The 24,951-nt window shown below is 40.6% G+C and overlaps 1 protein-coding gene across 3 annotated transcripts in view; it reads right to left on the reverse strand.

Annotated features, from left to right (window-relative positions):
- The window catches only part of schip1 (schwannomin interacting protein 1), a 266,272-nt gene that overhangs the window by 46,680 nt on the left and 194,641 nt on the right, over window positions 1-24,951 (reverse strand). Inside the window, exon 1 of one of the 3 annotated variants that reach the window (XM_058079060.1) lies at window positions 10,167-10,376. The exons of the other annotated variants lie outside the window; for them this stretch is intronic. Coding sequence (XP_057935043.1) covers window positions 10,167-10,244 — 78 coding nt within the window. The 5' untranslated portion in view covers window positions 10,245-10,376. Of the gene's footprint in view, window positions 1-10,166; window positions 10,377-24,951 lie in introns of those variants that run through there. 3 annotated transcript variants of the gene reach the window in all.

The raw sequence follows: 24,951 nt of genomic DNA on the forward strand, positions 1-24,951 counted from the left end.
CACTTTAATGCCTTTTTTTTCCTCACACCCATTTCTTATATTTTCATTCTGAAGCTCAACTAAGAACCACTTTAAGATCAAAAGTGCAAAACATGTATTCCTGCTTGTAGCAAACATTAAAAAAGATTCTTAGCTTGCACTTGAGTGCAGTTTGGTTAGCGTTCACTTGAGTGTTTTTGTTAGTTTACAAAGCCTTTCAAAGGTTTTCACCCTTCTTGGATGTTTCAGCCATCATGGTCGATGTTATTTAAAAAAAAAAAGTAATTTCACGTCTATGTGAAAATAGATTTTCATCACCTGCTGTCAATGAATGAAACATCTATCAGGTACAAGTGTTTGCATAAATATTCACCCTCTTGAAAGTAAAGTGACTGATCTCATTCAGTTGATGCCTGCAGTGTCACAGTTAGAGAAATGGAGATCATCTGGCAAGGTGCGTCAAGTGGATGCAGTCAAAAAACACCACCCGTGTCGGGGAGGTGCAGAGTCTGGTTCATTAGTATTCCTGCTACAATTGCAATATGCAGACAAAAGAACCCGAGACACTCAGAAAAAGCTAAATGAAAAGTATCGGAGAAGGAGTGGCTACCAGAAGATTTACAACCATGATGAAGAAGTAGAAATCGGAGCTGGCCGTCTTCACAAAGTGACTGACCGTGCAGGGAGGTGAGAGAGACGGTACATGCAACTGTTCCTCAGGTTCTTCACCAAGCCAAGCTGGATGACAGAGTGCCAGAGAGAAACCTCACATGAAATCTCTTTGGTTTTTGTCCTTCAGATGAGATGTGATGTTTGGCTAACACCAAATGGTGCTGGCGACATCATGTTTTGGGAATGCTTCTCCAAAAACAGGTGGACGAGGCACATGAACATGGAAAAACATCGCAAAGAGAATATCAATTGTGATCGGGGTTCAAGCGGACTGTGTAACATTAGCCACGTTTACATGGACCCAAATATTCCAATTCCATTCGGGTTATTTGCTCAAACGGAAAGAATGTAACCTCATTCCGAAAGAAAAGTGCCAATCCGAATGAATATATAATCGGATTCGCAGGGGTGGAATATTCCTTTCTCCAATCCGATTGAGGTATCTTGTACCCGCTCAATCGGAAAGTTGTCAGACTGCGTTCTTCTTCGTGGTGTTTTTCTTCTTCTGTTGTTTATTGGCGGTTGGCAAACAGCTTTCGTGTGCATTAGCGCCATCTGTGGAACAGAATCTAAACCCTTCTATACGCCATTCACAAGTCCAGTTTTATTTAAAAAGAAAATACATTTCTATATAAAACATGTGACGAGCTTAATTATAAAATATTAGCAAGATTGAACTTTATCTTTTCCTGTTCCCGGGTGCGTTCTTTCAGCGAATGCTAAGATATGACGTAACACGCAGCTCCAGACGTTCTTTGATTTAAAAAAAAATGGAGGTGAACAATCGGCACTGGACTGCTAAGGAAAGTTTGTTTTTGATTCCAACAAAATTTCAAGACCGGACGAACGAAAAACTGGCAATATGGAGTTATTCTAAACAAGTGAAAGAAAAACTCGAGGAAGTCGGTATCACGTGATGTTGGTGTTTACGCTTTTACTGTGCATGCCCCATTGACTATTCTGGTTGATTATAACGGCGCATGTAGACACGCGATTGGAATATTCCTTTCCATGTATACCATTGCTTTCGGAAAGGTCATTCGGAAAGATTCCATTCGGAAAGAGTACAGTCTCTACTGTACTGACTTGCGTCAATCAGCACCAGAATCCACCTGCAAGCAGACTGAGACCTCTCAGGTGATCTCGGTCCGCCTGTTTGGTCCTGGGTTTGGTGGACTGCGTTCACACATGACCAACCCAACCGTGCTAACAGAGCCAAGGAGCTAACGTTTCTTTTACTGTCAACGCCACTTACAAGAACATGTATATAAGGGGTGTACAAATTGGCTAGCTGTATAGAGGAGCAAAAATGTGTATCTGTTAGAGAGAGAAAACCTGTGCTCAGACATGTTTGAATTCATACCAGCAAAAGAGTTCACCCATGGCGTCACGCGGTGGAACTTCAAAGACCCCCGACTGAGCTTCTCCTCTCATTACAATGGGGACCGAGCCAAGTGGGGATTTCCCCCAAAGTGAAGCCAGCAGGAGTCCACCCAGACTAGTGCTGACACTCCATTCCTCCACCTCTCTTATCAGGCTCTCCACTCCTCCTCTCCTCGTTTTGTCTCCCCCAATTCCCCAAACTGTGCTTGGCCGTAGCGGAGAAGAAAGTGAAGAGTGGTAAAGTCATCTGAGGGCACTTTTCCTTTTTCATCTTGACAGAATGTGAGCACCAAGAGTTCATACACCCTCCAGCCACTTAAATGTCACTTTTATGTTGAGATATTGTCCGCTCCTGTACACCAACTGTACGAGCTGGCAATTTTTATACAGTATACCTTTACCTCATCTACGAGGCTTATAGAACTAAGATGTTTTGGAGTTGAGAAGGAGACGGCCTCAGAAAGATTATTTGGTGTCGATAAGGATAAATGAGTAGTTTTGTTGGTCAGTTTGTCAAATAGCAGGATTACAGAAACACTACCAAGTTCCACAATACTGTGTACATGACACCGTCTGTCTGTGTTTGGAACGCCTTTCCATTCACGCTAATAATTTCAACAAAATAGCTCATTTCTCAATGATTGATGCGTCAATGTTATTCTCTACTGTCACTGTGATCATGTTCTCCTTCCCTTAAAGAACCGTAGCTCCCTGTTAGCACTCATGCAGCCTCAGACCATGATGCTACTACCATCTGACTGTTGGCAAGAAAACATCTATATTATTATTATTATTAACAGTGAGCCCCAACCGCTATGCCAGATAAGGACAAATAACATCATTTTAAAAGCATCAAATAAAGAAATGCTATTTTTCTTCGTCATAATATTATGAAAGAAAATTAGAAGTGGAAAATTTAAGCAGTTGAAAAATGAAAAAAAAAAAGATTTTTTTTATTTTACGAGAATAAAGTCAAAATATGAACAGGAAAACATATTTTTTTTGCGAATAAACGGTGAATATTTTAAGTCGGAATATTCAAAACAAATAAATAAATAAATAAATAAAGCTCATACCAAGTACATTTTGGGGACAAAGTGATATTATTTGAGTATAGTCTAAATATGATGAGAATTGAGTCATAATATAATCAAAATAAAATGTATAAAGATTAATGAAGAAGAAAGTTGAACTATTTGGAAAATCAAAAAAATATCACAAAGCTGAGATGCCGTTTTTTCTTGAATTATATGTTGTATAACTTAATAAGTTTAATAAGCTTAATAAGCTTTCACTTTTCACTAAGTGGCCCTGGGTGGAAACAATTTGGACACCCCTGCACAAGATGTCAGAATGTAAATAATTCTCCACGTTTCAAATGTACCTTGGCTTAATACAAGTTAGGAAACAGTTATTTAGACAATAACAGCAATGTGTTGATTAATTGTCAGCATATAGTACATCTATACCGCTTTACAAGCTGTACACTGACTACTCTAAAATACATCATAGTTTCATTTCTGTGGTGTATGTCCCCTGAGAACATATGCTGTAAGTGTTGTGGATACACCGTGTGTCAAAATGTAATTCAGTGCGGTTTGAAACAACCCCCAACGCCCTTATAACAACCTATCCTCCATCTACAGCATCTATAGGAGAGCTCCAAAGCAGTCCATCCATCGCCGCTATCTTCTGACAGCCATCACTGAAGGCCCATTACTGACAGACAGATAAGAGCAGAGAAATGAATACCTCTTAGATAACACAGAAAAGTCAGCGCAACATCTTCCTCCGCGTATATCCGTCTCACATGCACACCCCTGACAGTCAGTGAGAAATTAAAAGTGTCTGGGCCTTGTCAGGAACCAAGCAACTCTAACGGAGAGACACCAAAAGTGACCTTGGAGTCTTCTCTCTGTCTCTCTCAGTGTGTCTCACCTTCAAATAAGCAAGAGCAAAATGACGGAAATGGAGGTTAGAAACTTGAGTCTGGTACATGGTCATAGCTGCAGATGGTTGGTTGGTGTCCTTGGCCGGAGAAAAATGATCCGCTATTGCTGTGGGAACTTACGCCTCGTATTTTTCCTGCAGTGACTTTCACGTCAACCTCCCGTGAAGACAAACATTAACCTGACTGCAGGCAAACAACTTCCTTAATGAGACGAGGAAATAGAAGTTCATGCAAGTTGGCGTTTAAGTGCATGGGAGAAGATCGCTGACTCGGGGCTGGATTCAAGTCCTACTGAACCGTGAAAAACGTCTGGGATGGAATTAAACAATCCCACCGTTAACCCACCATACATTTCCATGAAGTACGATTCATGCCTTATACAGTAAATGGAATGTTTTCACAGTTTGAGTTCGGAAAATCTGTTTTCAACCTTTGAAATATTTTTAACATGATTAGATCCCCCTGGACAGAAAATAACACCCCTATAGTCAACTTTATATTTCTATTATATACATAACAGATATAATCAGTGTAAATAAGTCATTTAGGACATAAATACGACTCGGCTTATTATTATTTATTATTTATTATTTATTATTTATTATTTATTATTTATTATTTATTATTTATTATTTATTATTTATTATTTATTATTTGTCATAGTAGTAGTAGTAGTAGTCATAGTAGTTGCTTGAACATGCTTATTTAGGTAAAAAATTATACAAATTGCATCAATATGCATACTTTTTTATCAACCAATAGACTGTATTCAACCATGACAAAGCATAATTTATGAATGAATATATTTTTGAAAATCTGTGATAAAGTGAAGCTCCAAAATTCAAATGGGACAACTGGATTATGATATATACATAACAAAAGATAATATATCTAATCAATGAAGATTGGTTAATGACACAATATGTCTTGCGTCCATGTTTGGTCAAACATAACCACTACAAACCAAAACACTTAAATATGCATATTTATTATGTATAATAATCATAGATTGCATTTATATGGTGCCTTTCTGGACGCCCACAGCGCTTCACACTGAGACCATTATTTCTTCCCTCCACTCCCACACTGGTGGTGGTGGGAAAGTACATTTGTAGCCACAGCTGCCCCGGGGTAGACTCACACAAACGTGGCTGCCAATTCACAGTGTCGGCCGCTCCGTCCACCGTCAAGCATTCATTCACATTTATATGCCAGCATGCGCTGCACGCAACGGCAGTGACCTGTCGTACCACCTGCCCCGCTGCCACACAGTGGCATATATTTGTGTTATTCATGGGATTCATGTTTATTATTATAGTGGCAGTGTTCAACAACTCTTGTACTGGCTGGATATGTACTGGTCCTAATCATTTTGTCAAGCAACACATGTAGATATGCTATATATGCTTATATATGTATGTATATTTCAATGTATCTCAGCCGTAATATATGGTGACTTTGTTGCCATATTCTCACTTTTCCTCTCAAAAATGACAACTTTATTTGGTTTCTTTCTCATAATATTACAACTCTAAAAAGATCAAGTATTTTTTCTTTAATATTTCAACTCCATGCTACCCAAATTACATTACTTTTTAAAAAAAATTCCCAAGGTTCTTAAGATCTCTTCTTAATATTTAGACTTTATTCTTGTACAATTACAATTATTTCTGCAGACACTGTTTTATAAATTTAAATTTAAAAAAATATTAAATTTTTCTTCTTATAATTTTTTTCTCTTTTCTTTTTGTGTTAAAAAACAAATTTTTTTTCTTTAATATTTTGAATAAATTCTACAATGATGACATTATTTTTCCTCGTAATATTACAAGTTTATTCTTGTAAAATTGTGGCTTTTTCCAGTTAGAGTATGACATTTTTAAAAGTTTTTTGCCTGATTTTAAATGAATAAATTGATGATTTTTTTCACATTATTATTTTGATTGATGACGTTCATGTGTTTATTTTATCTTCTTATCTTACTGTATTAAAATGACTTTTTAAAATTATTTTACCTACATTATATATATAAAATTATGGCTTATATATATATATATATATATATATATATATATATATATATATATATATGAAGTAGGTAAAATAATCATATAAATTAAGAACATGAACATTACCAATCCAAATAATAATCATGTGTTTTAAGCCATGCCCTTTTAACTAAAATAAATCTTTTATTAAACTACTTTTAAATACTTTTTTAAACTACTTTTATTAACTAAAATAAAGTCTTTCAAAAAATAGCATAAATCAAGGCACAAAAACCACAAATGTATTCTTGTATAAAATATGTAATACATGAATTATATTATATTATATAACATTTTTAGAATGAGCTGCAGACCAATTAAAAATTGCCATGGCCCCAAACAGCCCCCAGGCCGCACTTTGGACACCGCTGCCCTAAATACCTAACTCACATTCACCTTTGAGCGGAACAAAATGAGCTTGTGCGTGTGGGTGAGTGCAGCAGGATGCAGGCCGTTGATGATGAATAGAGACGTCAGACGGGCACAATAAAGGTCGGATCCTTTAACTGGTCGACTGACCTGCCTTTTTAAATAGAATGGGCGACCAAACCATTGAGCGCCACCATCAATCTCCTTCTGAAACACAATGATGATTTACTCCATTCAAGTCAATGGGCGCTAGCGGATAGGGAAGTTTGGCTTCTGGGTGTTCACATGCAATCACATGAAAGAAGTGTGCCCGTAGCGTGCATGCTTTGGTTAAATATTGTACTTACACGCTCTGTCAAAGCCACAGTGCTTCCATACGCTACATCCACACAGCATTTTCACCTGCTAACCAAGTGTGAAATGAATTGTGGGTTCAACATCTTGCTCAGTGTTGGACAAGGACGTGCAGCCATTCCATGCATTAGAATGGGAGGCACGTTGAACTCCAGTTGGCATGGAGTCGCGCGTGGTTTATGCATCAAATTTCTTTAATCTAGCCAGGATTAAAGGGGCTAAACGGAGTGTGCGGAGGTAGCTCACTTTTATACAGCTCAGCAGTTGTCAATAAGCCCTAAACCCAAAGTAGCAGTTAACAGACAAGCCGAGATGTTGTGACGACAGGACGCAAACAGCAATAAAGGTGATGGAGGGCCCGATGGAGAATGATTGCATGGCAAGATGGCCGCTAATGACGCTTAAGACAACATTGTGCCGGCAATCAGAGCAGAGAGGAACGCCATTATGGTCTGTTTGTGTTGAAAATGATGACAGCTGTAATAATCATTACTTCAAGCTTGGTTAGGCTAAACCGGGGGCGTGCAAAATGTTTCCACCCACATACTGAAAAATCTAAGGATCTAAAGAGGCCACTTTGATATTTTTTTTTCAATTTTGTAAAAGGCTAAGAAAAATATTATTGATATGTTATTAGTAGTTTAGCTTTAGTGTTTCTCATGTTCTTTATCTGCCAATTGCAACTCTCTTTGGCCCCGTGGTGGGTAATTTTAGAAAGAATACATTTTTGTCAAAGCCGCAAAATTGGTCGCACAAAGTGGCGGTGCCGACTGTCTCAGGATGTTGATATTGGGTTCCACCCCTCATAAAGTCCAAATGAAGACATAACAGAACACATGCACTCTTCCAGTAACAGTTGCTAGTGTAGAAATCTAATAAGGAACCTTAAATTAAATCATGGTTCTTCATGCAATAGCGAGGCCAAATTAAGGGCTCAGCATCCCCCGGGGACTCCACCCAGCAGAGTTGGGAAAAGTCAGGCAAGTCGTTAATGAAGTTATGACCGCCATCGTTCGCTGTGACGGAGGATCTTATCGCCTCCAAGAAATGGCCGAGACCTACTCCAGACCCATTTGGCCTGCAGCACACTCATTCTAATTAGAGCAAAAGAATTAGAGGCACCCCGCAGGGGACTGTGTGCCGTTACTGAAGACCGCCGTCAGGACTTGTGGAGGGGAGGGCAACATCAGGTTTGTTATGACAGACATGTTGGGATTCAGAGACATTCAATTTTGTCTTAAGGACTTTTAACCCTTAAATGTCCTTTGGGATGAATAAGTTATCTGTCCACTGCACCTTTCTATCTAGCATTCATCTGGCCCTATTACACAGCCCTGAGGTCAGTCAGTGATTGGCAGCAACACTAGTCTGCACTCATAGAGTCAGATATGGATACTGATACTTAGAAGATGCTCTGGTCTCTGTGCCCCAGCTTCTCAAAGCCTCCGTCTCACAAACCCCCACCGGAGCAGCTATGCACTGCAGCGTGCAGATGTCGGCACGATTTACAGCTCATACCAAATAGGATGGTTTCTCTTGGGTTTTGAGCCAAACTTGTACCAACTGTTTGCTACATCCTCTCAGAAATGACTAAATGTCTGGAGACTGGCGAGGAAAGAGAGACAGGAGGGAATTAGGAGACAAAGATGACTTTTCTCCACCATTACCAGCATGGATACTAGGTGATAGTAATGAAAGCCATGGCATAACCCACATGATAGAGTGAAAACATTATCCTCCATTCCGTGTGGAAGTGGTACATTTTTGACTTTTTAGGTTTCGAAGAAATACATTTGAGGCTACCTGGTTAGCTCACTAGCTTTCTGGCTTATTAGCTTGCTAGCTAGTGGCTGCATAAGAGTTGAGTTGAGTTTACTTTAATTCAACTAAAGTGTTCTAGGACCATTTACTGTCAGTGTTCATTGGTTCCAGACTGGAGGATCCAATATAATGAAAACCAATCTGTTTACAATCTGCTCTGCTTTTATGCTTTAACATTATTAGAGCATCCTCTATTAGACTCCTCTCTACTGAACTTCAGGAGGAGTCTAGTCTCACAGAACAATGACACCTTGTGGTCAATGTACAGTACTACATTCACAATTACAATGCTTCTTCTGTCTTGTATTTTAGTTAATTTATAGTTCAGTTAGTTAGTTCACTTTTATGTTTCAAAATGCTTAATTTGGTAAAATTTACTTACATTTACTAAACTTTACTTAAATATGCATATTTTAATTCGTTCCTATTCAACCATGAAACAATTATATATATTTTTTAATAATATTTTGACTTCCTGACTTCTTCTCAGCGCCACCCAGTGGCAACAGAAAATGGAAAACCGACCCAGGTGAATCCTGAGTTGTGTGGGGGGTACGTTGGTTTGATTATGTTTACATTATTTCAATCTTACCAGTGTCCCAGAATAGATTGTTTAACCTTTACAGCATTTAGCTAACCTAACACAGTTAATTATATTGAGCATAATGTGGAGAAGATACTGTGCATACATTGTGCATGGCTTATGAGTAACAGTAAAATGAATCTACTATTCAGCGACCTCCAGCACTGACAGTGGTGCTGATTGTACGATGATAAAAAACCCAATACAACAAACATATGTGCCCAGATTGCTGACAATTCCAATTCACGCATGGTTTCATTCCGTATAGGTCAACCTTGGCTTCATCTGCTTTCATTTAATACCTCTCCTATATTTAAACATGTTATGTTGTGATAAAATACGGGACTAGCGTGCAGTCTGTTCATCAGCGTAATGACACAGTTTCCCTTCACTGTTCATTCAGCCGTCACTAATAGCTGTTACAGTACCCTGCTTTTTAATTTATATTACACATTTAAATGTAACCTGAATCTTTATAAAGTCATCCCCCACTGAATTTATTATCCCTATTAGAGACTTCCCAGGACCTCTTCAACCAAGATACTGAATCCACTCTCTTTTAATATCACTTAATTCTATTACTTGTCTTTATGTCATCATATTATTTGTTATTACCTTTTACATAATCATACCAAGTGGGTTTATTATCATAAGGCCAACATAAGGTTACTCCTTGAACGGTAACCGCCAGAGCCCAATGTGGCTGATATGACTGTAAAATGGTCTCATATAGTCTATACTATTCTCTTTAACAGACCAAGTTAGCTTGTTCCATACCTGACAGGCATTCATGATCTTTCGCCAGGTTTATAAGGCAGGAGCATATTTTTTTAAGCATCTTTGACATATTGTTGACCAATATTGAGAATAAGCATTAAGCATAAAATGGCTAAATGGATGAAAATACAATAAAACGCATAAAGATGTTGATGAAATGTAGTATTGTAGACTGGTCACTTGGTGTCGCTCGTAACAAGCACCAGATTTTATGGCAGGTTTGACTGACCTCACAATAAGCCGTACAGATCGCCCTTCCTGATGAATACCAATGACCGTTACTAGTGGAGATTCGAACCCGGGGCATTTGGTCCGAAGTCCAGAACACTAACCACTACAACATGGTAACTCCTCTGCGTCTGTTCCTACTTCTGAACATATAAAACACTGCTACGATGTTAATCTTAACATGCTAGTGCTAACATGCTAACATCTAACATGTACCGATTTACTGAAACCACACCCATGGCACGCATAATAGAAGTGTTTTTTTAACTCTTGAAAACGGCTTAAATGCGGCTATGCTAATGTTATCATGCTAACAATGCTAACGTTAGCATGCAACATGTACCACAATAGAGCTAAATGTATATAAATTATGTTTGTACTTATGAACAAATAAAAATGTCACTGTTTATGTAAGTTTCCACAGCTAAAATATTACTGTGTTAATGTTAGCATGTTAACAATGCTAATGTTAACATAAAATAACCTGACAACGATAGCGTTAGTATACAACCCCTAGCACAGTAGAGCCAAGTGTCTGAGTATGTTAATACTTATGAAAATGTCAAAAAATGCCACTATGGTAATGTTAGCATGCTAACACTAACATGCAAACACCTAACATGATATGACTGTTCACATTGGTTTCTACAGCTAAAACGTTACTATGCCAATGTTAGCATGTTAACAATGCTAACATTAATATAAAAAAGCCTAGCAATGTTGTAGCAATGTAACACTTTGCATGATAGCACTGTTTCTATGTTTGTACTTAAAAAACAGTAAAAATGCTACTATGCTAACAATAGCGTTTCTTTAGCAATCCTGAGCACAGTAGAGCTAAGTGTCTGTGTTAATACTTTAAAAATTTAATTTAAAAATTAAAAAAATGCTACTATGATAATGCTAGCAAGCTAACGCTAACATGCAAACACCTACTATGATAGCATTAAGTATTTATATAAACTTCTATTCATGAAGATGGCTAAAATGTTACTAAGTTAATATTAGCATTTTAGCAATGCATACTTTAGCATTCACACCATTCAAATTCAGTTATGTTCTTTTAATTTAGGCCTTTTATTCAACACAAATAACTTTTCTTTGGTCATACAGCTCATCAATAATCCAAAGCTCTAAAGCACTATTATTTTTCAGCCCCATGTTCCCACCCCCGCAAGTGCAAATAGCAGAAAATGTTAGGAGACAAGCTGACAATGAAATAATTGATGGGAGAATGAAGGAATTGCGATCAGATTATAGCAGTTAGAGACGCATCTTATCAGCGGATTATATTGTATAATAGCACACCACCACTGCGTAGAGCTAATCCATGACCAGGGAATGCCAGTGAATAGAATGCTGGTGTTTGTATAAAAATGCACGCTTGGTTTCTGTATTTACATCTGCATCGCAATAATGAAGCCTTCCTAGAGAGATAAATGCACGGCCCTGTGGCGCTGGCTTGGCCATTGCACATCCGCTTACTAAACTAAATGAGTCATACTTTTTCCCTGCAGCAGTGCAATATTTGTGATTAAAATGATAGCAGCTGCTCTGTTGGAAAAGACAAATTCACCTAATGCACCTGCAGATGAATGCGCTGTTTAGCTTTAAATGTTTTCTCTTTGCAAAAAGCCATAAAAGCCAAGGCGGTGATAGCTGCAGCCACTCCGGCCGGCAAGCTGTCAGAGGCGGAATCAATCGCGGAACTAAAGAGGGTGTTTTCTCAGATGTTTTGGCAGCAAATCCACCTGATGGAAGGGCCTGATCACGTCATAACTACTCCACTATTGCTAGTTATTTGGCTCAAACCTCTGCCGACGCAACTTCATCCTCACTGGCCTGATTCTCTTCTCACTTTCCTCTCACTTCTCTATTCAGCCTCTCTCTTCATCTTTCTCCTCCTCCGGGCTCTATACGTGCCCATGCTCCACGCAGCATGAGAGATAGCTACTGAAAAGGCTCGGAGGGTAAATAGGCGCCGGGGCAAAAAGTAGCGGCAGAGGCGTGGGGGAGGGAAACTCAAAGGAAAACTCCCGGACAAGGAATCAGCGAGCAAATGGACCCTGCATAGAGGATGTTGAATCATTCAGGAGCTAAACAACAGTGTAGAACACCATTTTATGTAGATGGTAGGGCTGCGGAGTGCATGCATGAGAAGCCACTTGTCCTTACAAGAATTTAGCAACAAAAAACACACAAAAAGTTCAATGCTAAGTTGGACAATTTTGCCATGCTGTGCTAATAATGTGTCTGTTTTGTCCGAATGTAAAAGCAGCTATGATGCACTGCCTCGAACATATCATTTTCAGAAGATTAAATGATGTAAATACAGTTATTTCAAAGTATGAAATGTTCAAACAACCCATAAATCCAAATCTTTTCCCATTGATTGACCTACAAGACCGGTCGTGCAGTGGCCTAATTCGCATGTTGGCAACACAGTCAGGACATCTAGAAGATCTGGGTTTTTATCTCCATTTGGGCATCTTTGTGTGGAATTTGCATGTTCTCCCCATGCGTGGGTGCATTTTCTCTGGTTTCTTCCCGTACATTGTCCTTCGTGCTTCGATTACTGCTATACAGTTCCCTCACTACATCATGGTTCACCTTTCGTGGCCTTTCTGTTTCGCGTATTTTTTGTTGGTGCATGCATCGTGTTCTGAGTACTGAATAGCTACGGAAGAACTAGGGTGACCACCTACCAATAAACCCCAGGGGGGACAAGCGGTATGTTTCTGCGGGAGTCCTAAACAAGCACAAGTGTGTTAACTAACGTTGGCTAACATTGGATGGCTAAAACAACAATGTCATAGCCATCATAGCCATAACAAAAATGTTACCTTTAACTGTTGCCTCCCGTTGTTCATTCAGCGGCCCAGAAGAAACCATCCATTGCACAAAAAGATGGACTTCTGGGCATTCTGAAGGAAGATAGAAGTTCCATGGCTGTAGGGTGCCATTACGGGATAAAGAAATCTTTAGTTTGTTACATTAAGGAGGAGGGAAATTGCGATGACTGACGACTGCGGCAAAATGTATTAACAAGGATAGAAAAATACTACAGCGGAGCAGCGGAGTCACTATTAATCATAGGTAGGTAGGTTGATCATAACAATCCAAAACAAGGTTTGAACTTTGAGAGACTTTGAGTTTAACATATTGATGGCTGTCTGAGAATCGTATTAAGTGTTTGGTGAGCAGTTTTACAGCCTTAAGTGTTAAGTTAATGTCATGTAAGCTAATGTCTCAATGTTTGGTGTCAGAATATGGAATACTACATAGCACTTGTATTTCAATATGTTTTGACTAATAATAGACCATAGACCATAGTCTACCAGCAAACAGACATTATTTATTCATTCATTTCTGAAAAGATGATATATAGAGAGGGACTGATTATCGAACCCCTATATTGGGAGGGGTGACTGTATTGTATAGTCACTGTTATAAGGATATAAGGATCTGAGGGTATTGATAATTGCGACGTCTTGGGTCCACAATCCTGCAATAATTTAGAAATGATTCTTGTGCTACTTGTCTTGGAACGTGAGCCTTTGCAATGCGATATGACTGCAAGTAACGCAACCAAGGACATTTGACTTGATATTCTCGTTAACAGAATGCTTTGACGGGGGAGGATAACGGCTTCAAACCGTTGTTTGATTGAGATTCAGTGCCATTTGCCGCTCATCCTCAAAGACGATTGATATATGGTCTGCTTGCGTCCTATAGGAGGCTGCATTGAGGCACAGGGCTTCCTTCATTTTATGTAAACATGCTGCAATTTTAATGGACACTAACGTCCTTGGCAAGCCCCACGTGAGGAAACGACGTGAATGAGGAAGCGGGAGGCTTTCAGACCATTTTGCTCCTTTGAAACTATCAATTTCCGCACTGCTTTTGCAACCCTTCCAGTCTCCCATCCCGGCCACCCATCTTCTTCCAACTAAGGTCTACTCAGGCATGTTATCGCTAAGCTGGCAGCATTAGGAGGCTACACAGGAATTATTTGGTCCAAAAATGCTCCCCTGGTGGCACCCTATTCCCCACATCTCCATTTTTACAGCTATTGCTCAACTACCTTCCTCCTCCCTCGCAGTGTAATATCGCCCGTTGCCCGCATCCGTTTATGTGCACTGTAATTCCTTTCCTCTCCGCTTCTTCTTTCCCAAGCAAGCACCGGAGGCTTCAAACAGGTGTGACGGCTTTCGATTTCTCACACAATCAAGTCACCGCTTCCCCTCCAGCAGCAGCAAAACGCGGCAACAAACTCCATAAATCTGCGCCGAGGCCACGGTGGCCTACATTCCGCGTTTGCCGGATGACAAGCTCGCACTTGCAGGCAACAGCTTTGCCCCTCAGACAAGCATCCAAGTCTCTGTTTGAATGGCCATAAAAGATGGAGTGAGTCATTAAAGCGGCGAGTGTGCATGCACAAGATGGTACCCTAATGCACTCACTCCTCCGTTTCTATAGCTAGTTGCACCCTATTGATACACTCATGTATTCATAAGACTGGCATGAACAAATCTCAAGTGGTCCACAATCGCATTCTAGCGCCCAAAACAGAAGAGCACTCCTTCCCAAATAGTTTATATTTCATGAAAAGTAGCGAGGTTGCCCAGCATGCCTTGCAGTTTGTAAGTACAGGTAAGGTTTTGCATGTAGTGTGTAATTTACTTAATCTAAACTTAAGAAATTGTTTCCAATTGAGTTGGGAAGAAGGTTTTTTTTCAACCATGGCATGTTGGCTTGTTTCTGCTGGCTTAGTCACCAGTCTTCTGTAATGTAATCTAATCATAGCATAACATTACTGATGCCTAGTGACCAGAATACTACATAAAATGTTTTGGACAATACAATCCCAAAACAGCCATCATTTATTAATCTTTTTTTTTTTTTAATACTCAATATTGTGAGGGAGCGATATTCGAACCGCAATATAGCAAGGCTGCACATAATAAATAAGATGAATTAGATCACTATAATGTATGTCCCCCGAAGTCTGCCGGGGGTCTGTGGGAACATGAGCAGGTTGTGGGTCCAAAACAGTGGCCATTGCTCAATAAGACTGCAATACTTACATACTGAAATATGTAAATATGGTGACATATGTACTGCTGTGTATACATTTCATTGACTAAATATGTACTAAAAACCTCCATCTTTTTGTTCAGAATCAGCTACTTATCACAAGTAACTGCAGCAAATTCCTTCCTTCATTCCTGCAGTGCCACGGTTCGTTTACACAGACGGATGCTGAGTGTCTACTGAGTTTGATAGGGAAGCGTAGAGTAGGTTGTACCACTGTGCGAAACTGGACGGTCATTGGATAAATGCAGGGCTTTGTCCCACCCATCTGGAATCTCAGCGTCCCTGGGGGTGTATGGGGCAGTAGAGGCAGAGAGGACTTCCCCCTATGTTTGTTCAACTTATTTCTGGAACAAATTATGACTGATGCTCTGGAAGGCTTTGAAGGAACAGTGTCCACTGATGAACTAAGCAATTTGACAACAGGACAAGATGATGTGGCGAAGGAAATAAGGAAAGATTCTTTACAGTTGGCGAGAAGTCTGACAAAGAGAGCTCTGACCAGGGTTAACCAAAGTAATGATCTGAGTCTGTGATCTGCAGTCTACTCTAACTTCCTTTATGGATGTCAAAGCTGGGCATTCTCTGGACCTAGGCTTTTGACACAACCAACAAATCCATCAAAGCGAAATAACTGTAGCCATCGGAGCCCATAAACATCTACTACAGCCTGTGAAAGAGCGCCAACTTTCCTGATTCTGTCACATTACAACCCCAAACCTTCCTTCAAGGATCTGTGGAAGGAAAACAAAGATGAGGCTGTCCCAGAATGATAACACCAAGACATGGACAAACGTGCCATTCTACCATCTTTTGTATACCGCCAAAGGCCGTCAGAGGTGGCAGGACCTCAACAGCAAGGTCGTGGGACAACTAGAACTAGAACTACAACTACTAAGCAACTATGAAGTAAAAAGAATACAGAAAGGAAGAAAACAGGAGACAGGCTACATTTCATTCCTGTTTTTCCCCCCCGTTTAATTATTTTCACTGACTACAATCCTTCTCACACAACTCAACAGCTCATGTGGGGCAAACATGGAAAAACAAACACGGTGCAGTCAGGCGGAGTACTTACGTCGACATGTATCTTGAGATTACACCGAATCTCACAACAGAGAGGAAAGAATGAAGCACATTGCCTGACAATAAATAAAACGTAGCTGTATAGACACCGGGGCGATTGCACCAGAGTTTGTTTGAACCGAACCTACCTGAACACACCCTTAGAAAGTGCAGGAAGAGAAAGTCAAATACTTGCAACACAAAGAAAGTTTTATTTCAAAGAAGTCCTGCTTGAATGTACAGGTCTAGAGGTCTGCTGGAGACCGCCCATGTCGAGTGTTGGGTTTTGAACATTCCCAGCAGTCCACTGCGAACAAGGTGAGGTCATCTTTGGTTGAGGTGGAACTGAATTCTAATCAGAGCGTTAAGGTCAACGGAGTAATCCCTGTCCGCTCAAATGTCACCGTTCCCCCTTGCTCCGACACGGCTCCCCCCGCACCGCATCACAACATCCCACTATTGATCACGCTGTAATTAGGAATGGATGCGGGCTGGTGTTGTACTATGTATGGGATGCAGGGACTTTAATCTCACACACACACACACACACACACTGATGAGCACAGTCTGTTTTGCATCCCCCTTTTATGGCCATAAAACCAATGAGTGATCCCAACCTGAATTGACCTGACACACACAGATGGATGAAAGTCAGTAAGAAGCAGCATCACAACACATTCCAGTAGCGCTCCTGCACTGCAGCGCCCGAAAAAGATTAGCGAGCGACTTACTTAGTCATGGCAGCCACGAGTCTGGATTATGCATTCTCAAAAGAAGCGTGATGCTCTTGGTGACATTAGACCGGCAACACGGCTGCAGCGTGAACCGGTGACCTCACATTGACAAGCTGAAGGCAACCTGCTGCTGTCATCGGAGGGTCTATTTAAGGGAACACGCATGCATGTAGCTGGCTGGGAATTCGGAGGAAAATGTTGCTTTTAATGACCTCTGATACAATTCTTAGAGTCACACGGCCCTCATTACAGAGTACAGTGTACAATTAAGTAGTGTGGACATAAGTGGTAAGAGATGAAGAACATAAAAAGCAGCCAAAACACTCCAGCATCAGCACACATGTTCTCCCTTGTGTAACTGTGGCAGTTTAAAGGTTATCCTAAAGAGGATTATTTTAAACACATACTGGGGATGTGTAGAATACCTCCCCACATGTATGTAAGCAGGTTCCAAAATGTTGTGCGTCGAGGTGAACTTCGAGAAATGTAATTTAAAAGTTAGTGTAGAGCTGTGCTACTGTGCTACTGCTGCCACTGCAGTCTTGTGTTTACATTTGACCAATTATAGTTCCTGCCACGAGCATAGCATTTGAAACGCCTTCCCCAATCATGAAGTATTGCAATTCGCATTTTAAAAAATACATGGGTGCCATGATGAACATCATAAATTTCTTCCAAAAAGGTCAGACTCAAACCAAAACAGACAAAACATGCCATCGGTTGGAGACCAGGCCAGGGTGTACCCCACCTCGTGTCAGCTGGGATAGGTTCCAGCATACCCCCGCGCTTATCCCTGATAAGGATAAGAAGCATGGATGATGGATGGACAGCGGAATGGATTTGTTGTTTTGCTGATTTTTTTTTTGTTCAGTTGTAGTGCTTTTTTTTAACAGCATATGAACGCTGTTACAATCCGATCCTGGACCTTTTAAGAAGAACTGCATTATGGGAGGTTGAGTGTCTCTCTCTTCCCTATTTTGTCTGCACCACTGATTGTCTTCTGTGTCCCGATTGGCTGTAGATCACCGCTGTGTTTCCTGTATCATCGCTACCATGCACTCTTTGTATGTGTGCAAGTTTATAACGTTCTGCGCCCAAAAGGTTGGACTTCTGGACATGCTGAAGGATGTTAGAAGTTATGTGGCCGTCGGGCACCATCATGGAATATATAAATCTTTGGTGGGCATAAGAGTATGGTAGTAATATGTTTTAACAAGGATACAAAAATGCTACAGTGTAGTGGAACAGCACCAGGATGAAAAGCCGCGGTCAGAGGAGTGAAATACGCAATAAATGAGGGAACACTGTATATTTACTCTATAGCATTGCCTAAAACCCTTGCCTTTAAACACGTGAGTGTGTGTGCATTTGGAGCACTAAGGTGTACAGTACACTAATATCTCGGCTCACATCATCAAAAACACCATTTACTACTTCTGCAGCAAAGACAGTGTGTGTTGTGAAGGGAGGCGTGTAGTGAAAAGAGAGAAAAAAAAAACAGTTTACAGGGCGCCTTGTGAGAACAGAATGGAAGAAGAAAAGAACCTGAAAAGCAATGTCTGGAGATTTAAAAAGAGAAAAAGAAGTGTTTAGAAAGTTTTGAAGGATGTGGGGAACTTTATACGCTGTGTAAACATGACAGGTGGAAAAAGACTCCGTTTGCATTGAGTCCCTATTCATGTCAGCATTATGGGATTTCATATAAAAGCTTGATTGATGAGCACTGCTGTGCTGACATTATTAAAGGGATCCGACTCATTAACATTTTAACTACCTACACGCTTTGGTCAGAAGGGCGACGGGAAGGAGAAAATTGCCACAGTCACACCTTTTAGGCATTCATGCAACATATTGTCGTTGCTTTGAATGTGTAATGAGTGTAAAGTTTGTTGCACAAACACACAAACACACACACACAGGTGATACATTTTGATTGATGCTATTCCCAATTTAGCGTCGCTCCCCTGTCCCCACCCCGCCGTCTGCTGTTTTGCCCCCATACAAGTCAATTGCCCTGTAGCCACTTTTATAAGATGCAAGGCAGCGGTGTGCTGACTAAGACGCACATTATCTGCACATCCGCAGAGGATCCAAACAATAGCTCATTTCAGCAAACCACACATATGCACTTATCTGCTCCAAGATAGACCGCGGCCTTAAAATATGGGCTGTGAAATATGTCCTCCGGAGGCAGGCACAATACACAATGCATAATAACACGGCGGCACAATTACACCACCTATGTGGTCTCAGCTTGCTGTGCTCAGACAAATCATAGGTGGATTAAGTTGTCGCCTGACTGGGTCCGTTCGGAAGCTGCAGCCGCACCACTTCCCGACGTCTGCCCACAGAGAGACCGACTCACTTGATGATAAAACAAATTCACAAATGTTACAACGACTTATGCAAGCAAATATGTCTGACTCATGGGATACTGGGGGTGCAGTTGCACTCCGGTCCTGTCGATGGCGCTAATACTGCAAACTATGGTGGATGACAACCGGGGGTGCTGCTAAGAAGGGGCGTCCAAAGTGCTGCCCAGGGGCCATTTGCGGCCCGTAGCTGTTTTTTTGTTTGGCACGTGTGGCACATTTTAAAAACATAATTCATCAAGAAAACTGGAAAAATATTAAGCACAGAGAAAAATGTTTTTAATGCCTTAATATTATGAAAAACCAACAATTTTTTTTTTTTAATTTGAGTATTATGGGCCTGAAATATTATAGGAATAAAGTCATAATATTACAATAGAAAATTTTTAAAAATTATTTAAGGAAAAAAAAACAAAGAAATAACAGCAAAAGTGGGGAAATGATATTAATAATATAGACTCCCCTCACCCAAAGACGACCAATGGATGGATGGATAATAATATAATTATTTCTTACGTATAATATTAATGCTACAATTCTTTACTCTCAAAATGTTCATTTTTCATCATAATATATTTATGTTATTCTCATGAAGCTGCTGTTTTCTCATTTCAGCTGTTTTTTTAAAATAAACTATTATTAAACTATTTTGACGTTATTCTTGTAACATTATCACTTTTTCCCAACCACATTTTATTTTATTATTTCATTAAACATTAATTTTGTTTGCAATACATTATTAATACTGTTTATTTATAAAATAATATCTTTTTTCTTTAATATTTAAATGTACTAAATTTAAATGACAATATTTTCCTCATAATATTACATTCATTTTCTACCATTTATCCTCACAAGGGTCGTGTGGCTGCTGGAGCCTATCCCAGCTGTCTTCGGGCGAGAAGCAAGGTACACCCTGGACTGGACGCCAGCCAATCACAGGGCACATATAGACAAACAACCATTCACACTCACATTCATACCTATGGACAATTTGGAGTCGCCAATTAACCTAGCATGTTTTTGGAATGTGGGAGGAAACCGGAGTACCCGGAGAAAACCCACACATGCACGGGGAGAACATGCAAACTACACACAGAGATGCCCAAGGGTGGAATTGAACTCGGCTCTCCTAGCTGTGAGGCCTGCGTGTTAACCACTCGTCTAATATTATTATTTTTTTTTGTAAAATTATGACTTTTTCTGATTAATTTAATTTTTGTTCCTAATATTTTGACTTTAACTCCTGTAAAATTACTGCAAATTTGACCAGTTTAGTCTTTTTTTAGTTGTGGTCATTCATGAATCTGTCGCTTATGTGACAGGGGTGTGCTGGAACCTGTCCCAGCTGACTTTGGACCAGAGTACACCGTGGGCAGGTCTCCAGCCAATTGCAGTTTTTAGTTGTCTTATTAAGTGATATTTTCAGAATATGCCAATAAAACAACACATTTTGACCAACACACGATTATGAGACTTGTAGAAAAGTACTACTTGCGGTTCTTCTCAAATAAACAGCTTAAGAAGCACAAGGAAGAAGCAGGTACAATGTAGGGCAGCGGTATGAATGGGAAAGTGGCGCCACCTGCACAGTCTCTTTCTTCATGTGGGCCTACTTTGGGGCCAATGCAGACAGGTGCACATACACACAGCGGCTAGTGTTTCACTGTCATGCGTCTCATCTAAGAATAGTCATAGAGACATACAGAAGGCTCCCTGCTCCTCACTGCATCACCGACTTGTCAACATCTCTGCGTGCCCTCCCCACGGTCACGTGTACGCACCGAGCTCCCCACTCCCATTTGACTTCACAGACATAGAACGTATCATTTCTCTTATGACTGCTGCTGCAGCCGCACCGCCGGCAGCCTCGGGGGGCAGCGGGCTGCTGGGTTGTCAGGCTGCCGAGTCCTCCGAGATGGGAGGCGAGGTGCTCCCTGAAGGATGGACCGGGAGGAGAAGATGAAGAGATGGGAAGGCAGATGAAGCAGAGGGCAGTGATAGACCAAGATTTAACCTCATAGTGAAAGAAAAAAAGCCCTAAATCACTTTGTCTGCTTAAATTCCTTCCTCCTGAGAAGCGTATATTTGCAGGCAATCCAAGCGGCTAGCACACAGGCATACAAAAGCCGCATAGTTCGCTTTACTGCCATCACTGCTGCAATTCCTCGATAAGAAAACGGACAATCAAACTTTATAGTGTGAAGACAAAAGAGTTTTTTTCTGTTGTGCAGTCACAGGCCAGAGTCTGTGGGGAACCAGAGACTCTGCTAAAGCAGCGGGGGGAGGGCGGCACGTCAAAGTAAAAGCTCCAGGACAGAATGTACTGTGCAGAGATGATGTAAGATTCTAATCATACTATACAAACACAAGCTGGTGGAGGTATTATAGAACTCAAACAAGAAAACATACAGTTGAAGGAATGAGCAACCGACCAGAAGTGACATTAATATGTTGTTCTCTATAAAAGTCCTAGTTTTCCAATACCAAAACATGTATTAACGAGTGGTGTCCAGTGGAGTTCCCAGACGGAGCACATTAAGTGACGGACAGGAAGTGTAACTGCTTCGCAATCTAGTCAATAAAGGCCTGATTGAGTAAGAATAACAGACTGGAAGCTTTAAAAAGGAGGCTTGTGCTCGGAATCTTTGTTTTTTCCTCTGTGAACCATGGTGACCTGCAATTGTGTGAATGGGGATGGTGATCGAAATTCGATGGAGGAGACTTAAGATAAGGCGAAAGAAACATGGCTAATTGTCAGGTAGCAACGAGTGTGGCTCGTTACTCTGCCACGAGGAACAAGAAGATAGAAAATAAGGCTAAAATAGGCTTGAGGAAGCTATACATATAGTGTTACCTTCACTTTAGTGGTGGAATAAGTTTTGTGGCTCCAATTGGGTTTTACTTTGGTGTTTCTCTTTTTAAAGGTTGCCGACCCCTGGATGAGAGTTACTCACGATGGACGCAGGCTCTGGGACATAATGGACACTTCACACTTCTTGTCTTTTACATCAACACTGAACCTGAAAGCGATTGCTTCGGACTGGTTATTGTTGCATCGAGGTTTTTAACAGCACCCCCTACTTCAACTCTGGCACTGATTGGCTAATCATGAAATTGCACTCTACCATTAGCCAACATGTCTGTCACCCCTCCCCTCATCAAAGAATTATCTGCCGCTCCTATCTTGTACACTGGCCGAGTTAGATATCGATGCATAAAAACACAGAATTTCACTATTGAAATAATTAGATGTAACATGGTTTTTACTCGGGCGGCACGGTGGGCGAGTGGTTAGCGTGCAGACCTCACAGCTAGGAGGACCAGGGTTCGACTCCACCCTCGGTCATCTCTGTGTGGAGTTTGCATGTTCTCCAAATTGTCCAAAGGCATGAATGTGAGTGTGAATGGTTGTTTGTCTATATGTGCCCTGTGATTGGCTGGCGACCAGTCCAGGGTGTACCCCGCCTCTCGCCCAAAGACAGCTGGGATAGGCTCCAGCACCCCTGCGACCCTCGTGAGGAAAAAGCGGTAGAAAATAAATGAATGAATGAAATAATTAGATGTAACATGGTTTTTACTCGGGCGGCACGGTGGAAGAGTGGTTAGCGTGCAGACCTCACAGCTAGGAGGACCAGGGTTCGACTCCACCCTCGGTCAACTCTGTGTGGAGTTTGCATGTTCTCCAAATTGTCCAAAGGTATGAATGTGAGTGTGAATGGTTGTTTGTCTATATGTGCCCTGTGATTGGCTGGCCACCAGTCCAGGGTGTACCCCGCCTCTCGCCCAAAGACAGCTGGGATAGGCTCCAGCACGCCTGCGACCCTCGTGAGGAAAAGCGGTAGAAAATGAATGAATGGTTTTTACTCCATCAAGGGTTGCCAAACATCCTTTGAAAAATGGAATCGTTAACAGTATGCGTCTAGTGTTATCACCATGACGATCACAACTTGGGTTGTCTGTAAAAGACTGGGAAATGTGGACTCTATCGGCGACAGCCAATGCCAGTGTGTTTGATCACTCGCCTATCAAAGTCATTGCCGGTCATTGCCTTTTCTGGCATTGTTGTTTAGACACTTTGCCTGACTATCATTCTTGACTCGTGTTGGCAGCAGCGAGCTAGCTAACGGGAGCTATCTGCCTCGCCTCAAGTCAGGTCAAATGAGTCTTTCTACCAATGTGACAATTTGTCTTTAAACCAAACTAGCAATGTGGTTAGTTTGGAGCTTGTTTTTGTCCCACAAGGAATCTCCAAGTGACTATCATGATGATGTAAATGCTAACTTATTTTTTAACATGTCGTTTCACGACTCTTTTCTCTTATTATCGTTATAATGTCTTATCCTCGAAACATTTGTGTGTAAAAAAAAAACAAACATTTGAGTCGGTTGGTGTTCCATAGTTTGTGGAATCAAACTATGGAATGGATTGAGTAAGACCCTCAAACAATGCACAACGATGAGCCAATTCAAGAAACAATACAAGCAGTTGATGTTTGCTAAATACAAGGATGAAGAGTCTTGAACCAGTCATGATGTACTATACATATCACTATATTGACACTTACTATGGTACCCATTATGTCATTGGATGCTCATATCACCTCCTACTTCGGTACATGACAAAAATAAAATAAAAACAAACAAACAAACAAACAAAAAAACCTTAAAACTATATTAGGAAAGCAGGAAGTGAACAAATGTAAAAGTTCCCAATTGTAAAAGTACCAGATAGAGGGGTAGGATTTAATAAGCTTTGCTTCTTCCTACTCCTTTTGGACATGTGGAACTGTGAACTGATTATGTGATGCACTCAATTGTAATCTGATGCATGTTCAAATGAAATAAAACCATGACCATTACCATTTATTTATTTTTCCAATTCCCAACACCCCCCCACAAAAAAAAATTTGAGAATTTCCTGCTAAATTATTTGTTTTACATTTTGTTTTTACTGTACAGAAAATGAAGCGAGCCGTGACTTTAAAAGAGAAGTACGTACTGATCTGTGATTATGGCGTATCGTTACAGCCGTAGTGTTAACCTACTTGGCCCTCTTGTCCTGTATATCGTGGACCCGTGATAAGAGTTCTTGACCTCATCTAGCCTCTGAGATTATGAGTTGGCTAAAATCGATGAAGTAGAACGTTAATCCCTGGAGGTCTGAAGCACAAACACTGACTTGACCTCTTACTGGGTATTCAGTAACACACTGTCAGACTGGACTGCATGTGCAATATAAAGTGTGTGTGGGTGTTTGTGTTTCTGTTTCACATAGGGAAAAATGAAAGGATGCAACTTTGCCACTTTGATATTTTGGAACGTAACACATTTAGTTATGCTAAAACGTTAAACACTTCATCTCAGCTTTGTCATGTAGGTGAAAAAGCCTATTATTAATATCAACCATTAGACAGTGTACCCTCACACCTAAAGTATCCTTAAAGGGGGCCTATTATGTTTATTCCACTTTTCTGACCTACAAATGTAGCTAGAATGTTATATTCTGGTGTTAAACAATG

The sequence above is a fragment of the Doryrhamphus excisus genome, chromosome 8 (assembly GCF_030265055.1).
Source record: "Doryrhamphus excisus isolate RoL2022-K1 chromosome 8, RoL_Dexc_1.0, whole genome shotgun sequence".
Taxonomy (NCBI): Eukaryota; Metazoa; Chordata; class Actinopteri; order Syngnathiformes; family Syngnathidae; genus Doryrhamphus; species Doryrhamphus excisus.